General features: G+C 42.1%; 2 protein-coding genes across 2 annotated transcripts; one reads left to right on the plus strand and one right to left on the minus strand.

The window, feature by feature from the left end:
- Positions 1 to 2,480: 2,480 nt before the first annotated feature.
- Positions 2,481 to 12,901, plus strand: LOC310864057 (integral membrane protein 2C-like). Its single transcript, XM_083772605.1, has 6 exons — positions 2,481 to 2,701; positions 6,682 to 6,831; positions 8,679 to 8,867; positions 9,213 to 9,323; positions 9,884 to 10,034; positions 11,642 to 12,901. The coding sequence occupies exons 1-6, from the start codon at positions 2,597 to 2,599 to the stop codon at positions 11,731 to 11,733; spliced, it is 798 nt and encodes a 265-aa protein (XP_083628731.1). The 5' UTR covers positions 2,481 to 2,596; the 3' UTR covers positions 11,734 to 12,901.
- A 2,371-nt stretch (positions 12,902 to 15,272) lies between these two features.
- On the minus strand, positions 15,273 to 16,163 carry lpar5b (lysophosphatidic acid receptor 5b; the record flags this gene model as incomplete). The annotated part of the gene is made up of 1 exon (XM_083772498.1): positions 15,273 to 16,163. Exon 1 carries the CDS (start codon positions 16,158 to 16,160, stop codon positions 15,273 to 15,275), a length of 888 nt encoding a protein of 295 aa, XP_083628624.1. The 5' UTR covers positions 16,161 to 16,163.
- Positions 16,164 to 16,516: the final 353 nt, after the last annotated feature.

Genomic DNA, 16,516 nt, shown 5'->3' on the forward strand with positions numbered 1-16,516 from the left:
AAAAGTGTCAAACGGCATGGGCGCTATGACCGAAACAACAAAAATAAAGCAAAAAAAAAGACAAACATTTTGAAATAAAAATGAACCTGTGGTCACATTCTTTTTGTATGAAGCCTTTGACAAAATACCTTAACAAACACTAACTATTTTCATTCCCTTTTTTGCTCGTTTCTATTCAACATTGGAGAAGAATATTTGCTTTGTTGAAACAGTGATGCACTTTAATATTTCTCTGTAATAGACCTTGACCTTGTCAGTGGAATTGGAATTGTGTTGCTAGGGAACTACTGCTTTTCACAAACACTGCGACAGGATACAAACTTGGATCTATTTAGAAGGTTTAATGTTGAGTTTGAAACTTACTTAGGCCTTCCTTTCGGGCCATCGATGAATCATTTCCACCCTTGTCTGTCTTGAGCCATCCTCTCCACATCAGTCCCTTCTGTTTGACATCTAGCTCTGTGGCTGTGCTCCTTCTCCAGGTGTCCTTGGTTCTCCCTCTGCTCCATTTGCCTTGTGGGTTCCATGTTGGTGCCTGTTTGGTTACTGCCATTTTGCTTTTCCTTAGTGTGTGACCAATCCAGCTCCACTTTCTCCTGTACCTCTACTCATTCTTGTTTGGTGCGTTCCCATAGGTTGATGCGGTTTTGGCCAGAAGATCCTGAGGATGCGTCTTAGGCAGTGGTTGATGAAAGTCTGCAGTTTATTGGTGATGTGGTTGGTGGTCCTCCAGGTTTCTGATCCATACTGCAGTACAGATTTGACGTTGGAGTTGAAGATTTTGAGCATGGTTAGATGTTTTGGTTTTCCAGATCTTATTCAATATGTTGAATGTTGTTCTTGCTTTCCCTATTCTTGACTTCTCATCCTCCTCTGTCCCACCGTCCACAACTATCACACTTTCCACTGTCCTCTTCCATGTGTCTGGTTCTTTTGTTTGTTTATCCGCATTATTATGCTTTTTGGACAGTTTATTTTAAGCCCAAGTCCGGCTGCTGCTGTTTCTATAGCAGTTGGCATTTCTCTTGCATCTGTGGACTTTCACATAGCCATTGAATGTTAATTTGGCCCAAAAAAAAAAGGACATGCACATTTACTCCGTAGTATCCGTGTCGTCGCATGTTGAAACCAGCACACCTACAAACTTCAACACGTAAGCTTGTAGAAGAGTTCTCAAAGTGTGGCCTGGGCATCCCCAATGGGAGGTGACCCATGGGTCTTTCTGTGTGTTCCAAAGGGGTCCCCAGCAAAATGAGGAACGGTTTAACCAAACAAAGTAAGTAGGTCGAAGAGGCTTGTCTGTATCAGCCGAGAAGGCGAGAGTTTATCTCTCCCGTTAGAATGCTGAGGTGGTGCCCGGGCCGGGGTTAATTTGAACCAATGACCTTTGAAGAGCTCTACTGACTGAACTACCCGGACACACTTGACCACTTAAGCCTTATTTTATTTTTCTGATAATAAAAAAGGGAGCTTACTTGTAGATTGGCTATGTGAGCTTGTAGATCTGCTATCTGCGGCGAAATGTCAAATGTGGGTCTGTGGTGAAATAAATGTCAATGTGGGGGTTCAGTGGGCAGTGGACACTTTGACATAAAATTGGCAATGTTTTCCTAAATGTATATTTTTATTATAAATGTATGCTTTTAAAAATGGTCTGAAAATACATAATATGCACGGTATCATTAGACATTTTTGTAGAAATATTGGACCTTAAATGTCATTTTAAAACAATATATGTATCTCTGTCCCCTCATTTGTGAAATACTTGTAAGTGTTTAAATGAAAACATTTGTGAACCTGAAAGTGTTGTAATTAAACCTACAGGAGGTGAACTGGCTGGGGCTGGCCGGGGGGGGGGGGGCTGGCCCTTAAAGGAGAATTCCATACTAAAAGGCTTTCTTACCTTTCTTTGTAGTTGTTACGTCCCCATCAAAGAGGTCCAGGTGTTATTTTGTGCAAAAGCTCCTTATTGGCTATTTCTCCTACCATAAGCCCTAAATGAATTGCATTGAATTGAATGGGATGTATGGGGTGTTGTGCTAATTCGCTTATTTCCATCGCTCAAAATTATAATTTTTTTGTATATATCCTCTCTTCATAATGTAAATAATAACCCAAGCGGCACAGTTTACTACTTATTTCGATGGAAATAAGTGAATTAGCACAACACCCCATACATCCCATTCAATGCAATGCAATTCATTTAGGGCTTATGGTAGGGGAAATAGCCAATAAGGAGCTTTTGCACAAAATAACACCTGGACCTCTTTGATGGGGACGTAACAACTACAAAGAAAGGTAAGAAAGCCTTTTAGTATGGAATTCTCCTTTAAGGCTGACACAAGGCAAGCGGCAAACTTCCGGTATAGATCAAAGACAGACAACAGACAACACAGATACATTGTTGCTACTGTAAGCCCCAGTGGTGACAGACAGACAGACAGACAGACAGACAGACAGACAGACAGACACTAGACAGAGAGCGGAGGAGAGGCCCATCCCATCCCACACTAGGCTGTGTCTGAGGAGCAACATAAAAAGACCGTGCGTTTCTGCTGCTGTTATAGCTGTCAGTGCAGATTAACAAACTGAAGCCATGGTGAAGATCACCTTCCAGTCTGTCGCGGGACAGAAAGTGGAGAAAGAAGAGACCGAGGATGGCGACAAGACCGAGGTCCTCATCCCATACCAGACGGACCCGGTGAGTGTGTGTGTGTGTGTGTGTCACGCTGTCCCGTCACGGATAGATGTCTATTGTTTTCGATCCGTGTCATTATTATGTTCATGTAGCCTATTTTACAGCGGTCCGTGTAGCACACTTATCCTAGGCTGCACCTGCACTGTCTGTAGCAACAAACGCAGCAGGGGACTTCTCTCTCTCTCCCCCCCTGACAGCGTCCAGCGCCATTTGTATGGAAACAAAATGATGGTCTCCTCTGCGACAACACAGCTGTTACCTATTTATAATGTTAAGTTAGACCGCTGTCCCAATGCCGACAGACGGACACGACATTTTTAATAACATTTAATATTGTATAAATCGTGTAAACAAACTAATATAGTCCTATATATCTATATGTATGGGCGATGTGATGTGGTGGTGTATTATGTGCCACGGCTGGATTTTTCCTATAACGGATATAAACGACTCGATCCTTTACCTTATAGCCTACGTTGAACGCACAATTGAATGCACAATGTAGGCTAATCTGGGGCATGACAAAATGGTGCACGCTGCATTGCAAGTTGGTTATTACCACAAGCAGCTCTGCACGGAAGCAGGCCAGTGTGTTCACCCAGGCACAATCATGCTGCTGCAGGGGTTTAAAAGCTCCCACAATACATTACTTTGATACCCCTACCTGGGATTCGAGCACATCACGAGAGAGACTCGGAGACAACATTTCTATTGCATCTCCACATCATGCATGTGTGCTTCAAGTAGCAGTAGCCTACTACTTTATAGCCAGAATGTACACCAACGTTTTATGTTAGAAATGTTGACTCCCCACCATGTAGACGGATGCTAACTTGCATATGTTGAGCAATTTTCATAATTGGCATAATATCTGACCATAACAACCTATAAGGAAAGAAAATCTAAATTTCATCATGCTTTCTGTAGCATGTGACATGTCAAACTAGGGGTTTTTCATGATGCTGAATCCATTCCAAGCATTAGTGTTGCACAAAATACACTGCTTAGGCTAAAACGGCCATAGCCTTAATCACAAATGTGATGATGTCAGCACATTTGGGCTATGGCCGTTTATAGCCCAAGGAGTGTTTTTTTGCAAAACTAATGCTTGGAATGGATTCAGCATCATGAAAACCCCCTAGTTTGACAGGTCACATGCTACATGCCTTCTATAGTGGTATGGTATGGTCACATATTATATTGCCAATTATGAAAATTGCTCAACATATGCAAGTTAGCATCCGGCAGTTTCTACATGCTGGGGACCCATACTCAACATTTATAACATCAGTTTCTACATGCTGGGGACCCATACTCAACATTTATAACATCAGTTTCTACATGCTGGGGACCCATACTCAACATTTATAACATCAGTTTCTACATGCTGGGGACCCATACTCAACATTTATAACATCAGTTTCTACATGCTGGGGACCCATACTAAACATTTATAACATCAGTTTCTACATGCTGGGGACCCATACTAAACATTTATAACATCAGTTTCTACATGCTGGGGACCCATACTCAACATTTATAACATCAGTTTCTACATGCTGGGGACCCATACTCAACATTTATAACATCAGTTTCTACATGCTGGGGAGCCATACTAAACATTTATAACATCAGTTTCTACATGCTGGGGACCCATACTCAACATTTATAACATCAGTTTCTACATGCTGGGGACCCATACTCAACATTTATAACATCAGTTTCTACATGCTGGGGACCCATACTCAACATTTATAACATCAGTTTCTACATGCTGGGGACCCATACTCAACATTTCTAACATAAAACGTTGGTGTATTCAACATGTCCGGGTTCACAATGGGGCTCTATGGGCTGGCAACTAGACTATTAAGGTGATGATCTGGATCCTTAAGGGTCTAAATGTCTCCATGTAAGAGCAGGGACCACTGCAGAGTGCTCCGTGCTCGTTCTATTCAGTATGAACATACTCCACCTGAGTCCACCATACAGATGTTGCAGTTGTATTGTATTAACGCACACTACACACTGCATAGATGGGCCATCATGGGCAGCAGTGGCTCAGGGGTAGAGTGGCCGGTAGAGCGGCCAGATGGAGAACCGCAAGGTTATATTGTATAATGCAGATGTTGTAGTTATGGTGTATTATTAACATATATACTAGTCTACAATACAGATTGGTTAAAAAAATATATTTTATTTAATTTGATTCCTTTAAAATAAGTTCCAGATTTCAGCTTTAAACCAAAGTGGCCAACAAAAGAGAAATTATAAGGACCTTTGTGGCCACTGAATCAAGAATAGAGTGTACAAATGTAACCTCTTTCATTTATACACTCTTGGAGTGTGCTATCTAGGTAAACTAAAGCCTCCAAGGAACAGCAATGTCCGTCCGTCCCTAAGATCCGTCCTCACCTATGTGACTATGAGTACCAGTAGGGGCAAAAGTGGCTCTGTTGTGCCAGAAACAGAGAGAGAGAGAGATAGTGTTGCACTGTTGCCTGCTAATTACACAGAAAGAGAGAGAGAGAGAGAGGCAGGGGGAGAGAGGGGAAAGGGGGGTTGCACCACTCAGTTCACACGGGTGTGATTTTTTTTTTTTGGAGACAGACAGACCCAAGTGTGTGTCACGCTGTCACTGTGCGAGAAGAATCCCACTTTGGGTGAGAGACTCCTAGAAATTAGACCGTTTATTTGCTTGTTTGCGCGCCCTTCTCTTTCATGGTGCGGTTTTCCAGCAAAGGTTATAACTTATAGGCTTTCCAAAGTACTGTGCACTGAAATATACAGCATAGCCTATATCAAATGACTGTACACCACAAAAAAGATGCTGACGCTCTGAACAAAAATATGCCCTAATAATTATTGGGTTTAAGAATACAAGGCTACAGCATGGATATTGCTTTCAAGCTATGTGTAATTTTCTTATTTACTGGTCTTGCCTGTTCATACCGTGTCATCATCCTTCTCTTTTCAGTTCCATCTTGGGACATTTCCTTGTAATAATGACATCAGCCTGACCTTTTTCCTCTTGGATGCCAGCTGAGAATAGCAACCTTTTGTCTTTTTAGCTCATATCAGTGTCCCTGTTTTGGGATTTTCATTATGGGTGAATATATAATTAATTTTTTTAAGATTTAAAGCTTAATGTGCTACCAGGGATTAGTTTGAACCGGGGTTTAAGCCATTTAGGCCTGATGTCCAAATAAAAAAAACGTTCGCTCTGAAAGAATATATATTCAAAGATTTGTGCCGCATTTTTACGATTTAAAAAAAATAGCAGACCTACAAGCTGTAGGTCCTAATAGAAGAGCAGTTAGTTACGCAACGTTTTGTATGTATCATGCGTGCTCCTTATTTATATAATTATTTCACGCTGCTCATATTGATATCGGACCAGTGTTTTTCTTGACCCCTTTCTTGAAATTGCAATGATGGAGCTCGTACGACAAATAATCTTTACAGTTTTATATAGCTGAAACCTTTGATGTGACCAACAAGCACCGCAGTTGTCAGTTGTATTGTATTGTATTAACATGCTACTCCATACAGATTTGCCAAAGTAACATTTTATTCACACACAAAGAGGATTGCAGCTTTAATTGTTAGCGAGTGTTTTAAAATGGTCTTTCCCTTTCCCACTTGGCAGTGGAAATATGGTAGTAAGCAGAGGTCCATCCATGCATTGGGATTTATTTGCAATGTGTGTACATAAGCTGTGCCATGCTGGCGCTGCCAGCAAACACAATTTGACGCGTGTGGCAGATGGTCTGCAAGTCTGGGGGCGGCTGAAAAGATTACTCACCATCTCAGTCAAGAGTCGTCTCCCATTACCAAGTGATTTGTCATCGCTTCCTCGGACCACGCTTAGTCTTTTATTTTCTCCCTTGTACAACGTCTGGCCTTTTTTCATTTTTGGCAAGTATTTAGCCTAGTCATAACACGTCGATAAGCACGTGTTTCTTTGTTTGTGTCCGTTCCAGGATGAGCTGGAAGACGAGCTGGTTCTTCCGCTGCGGCCCAGGAAGTCTGCCCTGAATGGGCTGTGCTGCCTGACCTTTGGCCTGGTGGTGTTCATGTCTGGACTGGTGCTGGCCTCCATCTACGTGTACCGCTATTACTTCATACCACACGTAAGACACACTACTGTCTGCTGAGGTGGAGGCTGTATTGTGAACCAGTGAACTCAATGCAGCCCGCATCTGGTGGAGTCATGTTAGGCTGTCAGGGGGGGCAATTGGAAAGGAGAGCAAAAGTATATATATACAATTTAATACAAAGTATTTTGATTCAAATTAAAATCAAATTAAATAGTTGGTATTCTATATTTCGGGCTTGTTGTTGTCAAAATCATTCAAGAACTTGCATCTGGCTGCCGCCCACCTTTTCACAGAATTGTCTTTTAAAAAGCCTAAACACAGTGAAAATGAGTAGATCTACATGATCACAACGCGTGGCAGAGTGACTGTAAAACAGGCGCAGCAGTCTGTACCCTTATGTAGCAGTCAGAGAAATGCTCATGCTGCGTTATTTGAAGAGGGAAATAATAATAAATGATCATAATAAAACGAGGGAGAAGAACAGGCAGAGGCAGACCATTCACGCAGGCTCAGCGCTCCCTGCAGCACAAGGAGATATACCCGATCCCTTTTCCACATAAAAAAAACGTTTATATGACAACAGCCAAAAGTTAATATACCGTATGTAAGGAAACTGTGGCAAATGAATGCTGTACATGAAACAGTGGCTCTCAACAGCCTGTGGACGGTGGATGTTGTGGTGCATGCATCCTGCTGTTGGTAAGATAATTAAGCTGCCATTCAAATAAATGAAGTCACACATGGTACCTTTACTCTTATTCTGACAGCATACATTTGATTAAAGAATAGCTACACATTTGTCAGTCTAAAAGGTAACAGTACTCTTTTAAATTCAATTAAAAAAAGAAATATTCAAGACTTTCTTGATCCTATAATTTTGCAGATTATCTTTTACCACAAGGTGTCAGTGTCTGTATAGTGTCAGTAGTGAAATCCATATAAGGGCACACAGAGGCAGGAAGTCAGATCAGATAGAGTTCATGTCAAGGACAAACATTTGTATACCTGTTTGATTGAATAAAGAAGCCTTGGAGTTAAAGTCATTGAATCAACAAACAGAACACAGATGTAGTTGTGTTGGCTTTATTGTGAATGTACAATACAAACTCCATCTTACAAATACTGCAGGTAAAATGGCCTCAGGCTTTAGATGTTTTATTGTTTTTGGATACCATGTGATTCTGCATAGGGCACCACCATTGTTATGTGTCATATTTAGCTTTGCAGTCGCTAGTACTGTGCATGTGCAACAGTATCAGCAGATTGTATCAGCAGATGGCTCACTCCTATTTAGCCTTTCAGTACAGCCAGTACTGGGCGACAGCCAGACGAAAGTGCATTATTTGTCAATGGGACCCGGCAACTACTGGCCATAGAGGCGATAGCAGGCGAACAGGCGATGCTCGAAAGGTGGGCGGAGGAACGTCAGCTGAAAAGATAAAAATAATTCATCTTTTGGGCGACGTCGCCCGGCGATAGTGGGCGATTGAAATTCAAGCGACGGAAAAAACACCCACAATTAATTGCAAAAAACTCCAGCGATTAGTTGCTGATTACGATTACTAAATTTCAAAGCAATTCTTCACATATATTTTTCCCCCCACAACCCCATGGCAGCACAAATACAAAACAAAATATTTGAAGAAACATCAGGAAATGTCCATAAATACAGAACAAATTAAATAATAATAATAACAAAAAAGCCAAAAGCCGATCGTAGGGGACGATTACTAAATTAGTTGGCAACTAATTGAAGAATCGATTGCAGCCATACATAAATACCATACATATTATTGTTACAACAACGACAATTCAATGATGTGTGTGTGTGTGTGTGTGTGTGTGTGTGTGTGTGTGTGTGTGCGCGCACGCGCGTTCAGATGCCAGAGGAGAACCTGTTCCACTGCAGGGTGTTGTATGAAGACTCGATGTACGCGCCACTGCGCGGGCGCCAGGAGCTGGAGGAGAATGTAGGCATCTACCTGGATGACAACTATGAGCAGATCACGGTGCCCGTGCCCCACTTTGGAGGCAGCGACCCCGCTGACATCATCCATGACTTCCACAGGGTGAGGCGTGGACACAGTAAACAAGACATGTTCTGAAAGCTGCGCTCAAACTGCCCTATCTGAGTTGTGAATCCCATGTCTCCCGATACTTTTATTCCACACCCTCTCTGTGGATGTATTATTTTCTAGCGCTACATTCTCTGGAAAATACTGTTGCCTAGAAATGTTGCCCTGTATCAATAGATACAGGGCAACAATAGATATAATTCCCAGTAAAGTAAAAAGAAAACTACTCCGGTGTCCGACTGTCCGTTTAACTCTGAGAGTTTAATAATCCCTGGTTCAGTTTTGTACAATCCCATTGCTAGAACGCTTACCAAAAACAACGTTTCTTTTCTTCACCAGGGACTGACGGCCTATCACGACATCGCTCTGGACAAGTGCTACGTCATTGAGCTGAACACCACCATCGTCATGCCGCCTCGCAACCTTTGGGAGCTCCTTATCAACGTCAAGGTAACAGTGCTGCTTCTTCTGTCTGATGACGGTGTCATTTAAAAATATATAAATTATTATTTTGCTGGTGAAAACCGATTAAAAATAATCTGGATTATTTTTAGACCGATACCGATATGGCCAATATTTCCGATTATGCTACCGATTATATCGTGCCAAACGTGCATCCCTACTTCCTGTATACGTTAGTAACGCTTGTTTTAAATTAAACATCCTAGTGTTTTGTGTATGGTCCAGATTAAACATCCTAGTGTTTTGTGTATGGTACAGATTAAACATGTATTTATGGTTTGGTAAATTTATAGTTTTAATTTGTTTTAAAAGAGAGATTTCTGGCCCGGACGGTTAGCTAAACCGTCTGAGCACCTAGGCTGCTGAGCCAGCCTGACGGCATGCCGCGGGTTCGACTCCCGATCCCGACGGCCTTTGCCGGTGTCTTCCCCTCCCCCATATCTGAGCCATTTCCTGTCAGTCTACTTAGTACTTTCAACCTATCGATAAAGGCAGAAAGAAAAGAGATTTCTTTCAGCTTGACATTCACATGACTCTGTCCTTTGCAGAAAGGGACATACTTGCCTCAGACCTACATCATCCATGAGGAGATGGTGGTGGCTGGAAAGGTGCACAATATGCGGCAGCTGGGACCTTTCATTTACCGCCTGTGCAACGGCAAGGACACCTACCGTCTGAAGCGCCGCAGCTCCCACAGACGTGAGTTTGGGGATGAGGGGCTTTGTAGGGGATTACATTACAGGTGCTATGTTCTCTCTCGGGTTGGCATTAGGTTAAAGGAGAATTCCATACTAAAAGGCTTTCTTACCTTTCTTTGTAGTCGTTACGTCCCCATCAAAGAGGTCCAGGTGTCATTTTGTGCAAAAGGTCCTTATTGGCTATTTCCCCTACCATAAGCCCTAAATGAATTGCATTGAATTGAATGGGATGTATGGGGTGTTGTGCTAATTCGCTTATTTCCATCGCTCAAAATTTGATTTTTTTTGTATATATCCTCTCTTCATAATGTAAATAATAACCCAAGCGGCACACTTTACTACTTATTTCGATGGAAATAAGCGAATTAGCACAACATCCCATTCAATTCAATGCAATTCATTTAGGGCTTATGGTAGGGGAAATAGCCAATAAGGAGCTTTTGCACAAAATGACACCTGGACCTCTTTGATGGGGACGTAACAACTACAAAGAAAGGTAAGAAAGCCTTTTAGTATGGAATTCTCCTTTAAGACTGCGTGGGAGAGGGTGGAAATATTAGAGGTTAGGTATTATGGTAATGGTTAGGTCACCTTACTTAGGTTACATCATCATTACATCATTATGATGTAAAATGTGTCCCATATTTGTCCGGGACACAGCGCAGATACTTTCGTTTTCATCATAAGCGCTGGAAAGGCAGAATTTGTGAAAATAGCCAATCTATGAGCTCACAACTCACGCTTTGTAGATCTGCTATTTTCACAATATTTATCTGTGGAACCAAGAGTCAAACAAAATTGAATGCCTCAACTCCTACATTCCAAGTGCTTGTCAGGGTGTCCGGTCCCTAGTTTAAATGTGGGAAAAACATCATTCCTATAATCGGCAGCAGTTTAGTGGAATGACTTGCCTTCCAGCCATTCCAGTCCCAACAGTTCCTTTTGAAAACTTTAAATTCACATTAAAAAGATGACCTTTTAGTGTAGAATAGACAAAATGAAAAACTAAACAACAAAGAAATCTATCTTTTATTTTGTTTTGTTATGTTCTTCCTGTCTCCTGCCTCCCTTTCCCAAAACCAAAGGGCAAAATACAAAGGTGTTTTGTATTGTTGATCCCCATGTCCCCTTTCCCCAAAAGGGTCACAACGGAAACAAGCTTTCTTGTGTCTGTATCCTTTTGAATGAATTCTCAGTAAAGTAATCAATTACTCAATCAATCTGATCATTTTGGGGGGTCACAGCCTGAAAAGGTTGATAACCACTGATCTACACACCCTCCCCAAGCCAACAGCACTCACCAGTGACTGGAAACGCAGTCCACATGTGGAATTAACAATGACAAAATGGGGGTGAAAGACGTTAATTTAACTCAACTGGAACATTGTGGTTTTAATAAAACACCAATAGAAACAAGTTTGGTTTCCAAATAATGTTTTGTGTCCAAATAATGAACACTTAAAACTCCTAATATAGGAGTAGTGTAAGTTTTCTTTATAAACACAGATTTCACTCATCAGCTTTGAGGCAAAGTCACAAACAAAGCAACAGTACAGTCAGTATGTCCTCATGTTGCCTCATCTAAACACTGTTTTGTTTCCCTTGCAGGCATCAACAAGCGTGACGCGAAGAACTGCCATCACATTCGTCACTTTGAGAATACCTTTGTGGTGGAGACAGTGATTTGTGATGAAGCGTAAATGTGATGTACCCGTCCCACACTCTCCTGAAAAAAGCACATCCAGCCACTGTAGCACCTACGTATGTCTTGTATGAGTTGCACTTAATGCGTTTTCTTTTTCTTATTTTGTTTTTCGTGGTCTTTGTTATTTATACGGTGCACTTCTTTTTATCTTGTTTAAATGTTGCTTTGAATTTTCAGTGCTAATTATTTTTGAGTGTATTGCAATACTATGTTGTAGGTAGTGTCACTGGTCCTCTCTTAACCATGTAGTGACATCATTCAGCCAATAGCTAATGGATAATATCTTTTAGACTTCTCCTCTACAGGGTATTAGCGTGATGACTACTGTTGGTAGGGGAGACCTTTGTCTACATAATGTTGTCAAGGTGACTGTACTTTTGCAACCTCCCCCCCCCCCCCCCCCCCCCCCTCCTAGAAGCACAGTCAGTTATTTGCTTTTCTGAACAAAACATTCAACCTACTTTTGAGAAGAAGCTTTCATATCATAGCTATCATATCCTCCACCGCTGCTTGTCACACACACACGTCCTCTTTGCTTGGGTATGTGCATAATAGGCGAAGAGATTTGGTGTCGTCACTGTCGTGGAGAAAAAAAAAGAGAGGGACTAGTATCGACCCCAGTCCACAAAGTATATAGGTTTTAAGTGGGTTTTAATAGTCTTGACACTGAAGTAGAAATGATTAGGGCATGAGACTTTATTCGCTTTATACAGAGCTACTTCTCTCTCCACACCTTTTTATCCTATCTATCTTTTATCTTTTATATAATATTACATTTAGCCTATGGTTTGTGTAATACTAAAAGGTATATTCCAGTTGGTTTTATGACCTTTTGATGTTTTCACACCGCGCTTCTCCTTTCAAGCAGGAAACGCAGTTGTTTTCGTTTTGCATTTGTGAGTCATTTGAGAACACTGTCTTTGGTCACCCTTGCATGTGTTTTATCTATAAGAGGAAAAAAAAAACACTGGTAGAATATTTTATGAGACCACGTTTAAAGCCTTAGTCCAGAGTCAGAGACTGGACTAAAGTCATCACTACTTATAAAGGAGCTTATTGTATCACATGTTAGAAACACGTTAAACAAAACAACCTTGACCTGTATATTTTGTCTGCTGATGAACTCTTTCATGTCTGTGAATAAAGTAGTTAAAATAACTGGCTATATTTGTGTAGGGTTATATATTGTTTTTATGAAAGGTCTCCCCCAGTGTCCCAATTGTCTAATGTAATGTTGGGCGCTACACTTCCTCTGCCAACCTAGGGAGAGACTGACCACCTGCTTCCTTTCCTTCAATGCATGAGTTATTTTCACCTGACAGGGGGGGGGGGGGGGGGGGGGGGGGGGGTTTCCCAGATTGGACGTAGAGCGTAGAAGGAACACCAGCTTCCAACCAGTTCCTTTCCCCTCCATCAGGCTGGCCAGGTGGAGGCAGTTTAGAGACCAAGATTACTGCACGCTCTTTGGGAGAACATGCAAACAGAAAGGCCCTTTTGCCAACCGCAAAAATAGGGTATGGGCACTGATGACGCGGAGGAGAGAACACAACCACAGCGTCCCCAGCAAACCCAGGCCAGGGCCTTCTAGCTGTGAGGCGACGGCGCAAAAGGTCTGCACTTTCATGTCTTTATTCACTTTATATATCTCCATAAATCAACTGTTTATACCCCCCCCCCCCCCCCCCCATATATTATGCCATACTTCGTCGTATGACAGTGTCACTCAAAAATAGTATGTGCAATTTTTTTAATATTGAATTAACGAAAAGTATGTATTCATTGCTTGGAAGAGTTATTTTTTCCATTTCGAGAAAGACAGTTTTGGACATTTCCATCCAACAGCGATGATGCATGGTTTCCATCTTGCATATTATGTCAACATTTTCATCTCACTCTTGCATCACACCCACCGCCCACGTGAAGAAGGCAGTGATGTCCTTAGATGAGATCGTGATTAAATCATTTCCTTAGAGAGTGAATGTGAAATCATGAAGACAAGGATCGTGTGTGGTGTTTCAACATACGTGTTACTTGACCTGTGCCCTGCTGTAGAGCACAGAGTCTGTAACGATGGAAGTTGGAGATCCATGCCCCCACCCGGCTCTGCAATTAGTGCAATACCCGCTGTACCCCTGTCATAGTACCCGTTCCACCCATCTCTGTGTCCATTATATGCCCATATATGGAGTTCTGTGTCAGGCATGCCCAAATATGGAGTGTTGTGATGTCAGAACAGGCCAGCTCCATATACTGTATGGCGCCTGGGCAAGGGGCCCTGTCCAGAGCCCGGGCAGAGGCCTTAGAGGACAACTGTGGGTCCGACTGACTCGACACCGGGCACTGCACTCCCTGTGGGGGTGTGGAACACGTGTGTCGAAGTTGAAGTCGGTGGGGTGAACGGTTCTCGAGTTATGTGGATTACAGTTACAGCCGTACACGTACGTACGGACAGACCTCGGTCTGCATGCTGCATTTTTCAGATAGATAGAGGATAGATTTAACAGAACAAACGAAAGGGTAAAAAGTAAAAACTATCACATAATTTATTCGACAACTACAGTTCCCACTTCCCAATATTGGCAGATAGGTTGGAAATGCGTATATCTATTGGGTGGGTACACTAGCTGTCGATGTGCATATTCTACGTCCGCTCTGGGTACAAGTTGTGCACACAATCTCCTCTGAGAAAAGGAATTATATCCATAATAGTCAACACTCAGAAACACTAAGACTTTATTGACAATATATAGAACATTACAGTCCAGTAATTGGATTCGGTCATGCCGGTGCAAAAACATGAAACAAACAACACAAAAACATTCACATCTTACATTTTGATCTGAAAAGGTGGAAAACATGACATGACGACAGAAGGGACATTTAATGGGACTTGAAACCCTGTCACCTATCCTTTTTGTGACTTTCATGGACAGGATCTCGAGGCGAAGTCGTGGTGGAGAGGGTTTTCCGATCGGTGAGCTAACGGTTGCATCACTGCTTTTTGAAGATGACGTGGTCCGAAATGAGTTTTCTTCGACGGGTGGCTGGCATCTCCCTTAGAGATAGGGTGAGAAGTTCAGTCACACGAGAGAGACTCGGAGTAGAACCGCTGCTCCTTCGCCTGGAAAGGAGCCAGCTTAGGTGGTTCGGGCATCTGGTTAGGATATCAAGACTTAGAAAAAATTAATTCATGCTTTCATCTCTTCCCGACTCGACTACTGTAATAGACTATATACTTCCCTCACCGCGTCATCTATTCATCAACTACAATTAATTCAGAACACAGCCGCCAGGATTCTTACAAACACTAATCGCAGATCACATATCACACTGGTGCTCGCTTCACCTCACTTCCTTTTTTATAAAGAATGCAAAGTCTGTTGACATTTTTAAGAAGTCACTGAAAACATATTTATTTCGTTTGTATTTTGAGCTGTGATTTGTCGCTTTGAATTGATTGTTTTTTACCTTGTTGTACAGCACTTTGTAACTGTTGTTTTGATAAGTGCTTTATAAATAAAATTGACTTACTTACTACTTACTCTCGGGCGTCTCCCTAGGGAGGTCCTCTTGTTTCTTCCAGAAGGCATCCAAAGAGAAGTAATACAACAGTGGATCTAGACAGCAATTCACACTACAGAGACACGTTGTGGGCTTGATGGCAATTGTCCATTTAACGTTATGTTTAACCATTATTAGAACCACACTGAGAGGCATGAAAAAAATCACAAACATCAACAAGTTTGTGGCAAAAATAAGCATGACATTCATCTTGTTGTTGATCCTTGCAGAGTCATTGAGATGTCGGCGAAGAGTCCAGTACACCATAGCAGTGGACACAACATTGACTGCTAGCATGGTAAAAAGTAAAATAGCCATAACTGGCATCACAAGTTCACCACGGATACAAGGTAACACAAAACATGCAGTTTCATTGCAGCTTTCCATGGTTCTTTTAAAACGTATGCTCTCTGGGATGTTTGCAGCCACTATGAAGACCCAAACCAAGACACAGGCTCTCCAGGCATTGGTGGTGCTTCTCAGATGCCTTGACCTCAGAGGGTAAACCACTGCCAGCAGCCGATCCACGCTGATGAAGGTGATGAAAAAGGCACCGGAGCGGATATTGTTGCGGAAGAGCATAGTGACCCAGGTACATGCCATGATGCCCAGGGGCCAGGAACCCGTAGCATAGAAATAGACTCTCATAGGCAAGGAGATCACCAGCAGAAGGTCTGAAAGTGCCAGGTTGATCATGAAGACGGCACTGGGAGATTTAAGGCTGTGACGGCGCACCAGAATCCAGAGTGACACAGCATTGAGAGGAAAGCCTAACGCTAAAATACAGCCAAATACTACAGAATAGGTCATGCTTCTGTTCAGCTCTTGTCCATTTTCCGTCCAATTTCCAATTTCTGTCATGGTCGACTATACTGTTCAGCAATGTTGTCCCTTTGAAACAAAAGACCAAATGTGTCACATCTGAACCTGACAGTTGCAAACCACCTGTTTTACACAAGATATAGATCTTCTAGGGCGTGATAAATCATACTTCCTGTTTGTTACAGGAAGTGGTGGCGTGTATTGCCAAGCTTACATGTTCAAGGTTCAAGGTCTTTATTAGTGTCCCAGAAGGGCAATTAGGTTTACAGCAAGAGTAGTGGTTTAAAACATACAAACGATACAGGACAACAACAGACATGAGACACCATAGCATATAAACAGAGGTCTTGGCACATCTAGTGCAAGTATAGAATCAAAGATAAAAAACATTTAAA

The sequence above is a fragment of the Protomyctophum parallelum genome, assembly GCF_964188405.1.
Source record: "Protomyctophum parallelum genome assembly, chromosome: 9".
Taxonomy (NCBI): Eukaryota; Metazoa; Chordata; class Actinopteri; order Myctophiformes; family Myctophidae; genus Protomyctophum; species Protomyctophum parallelum.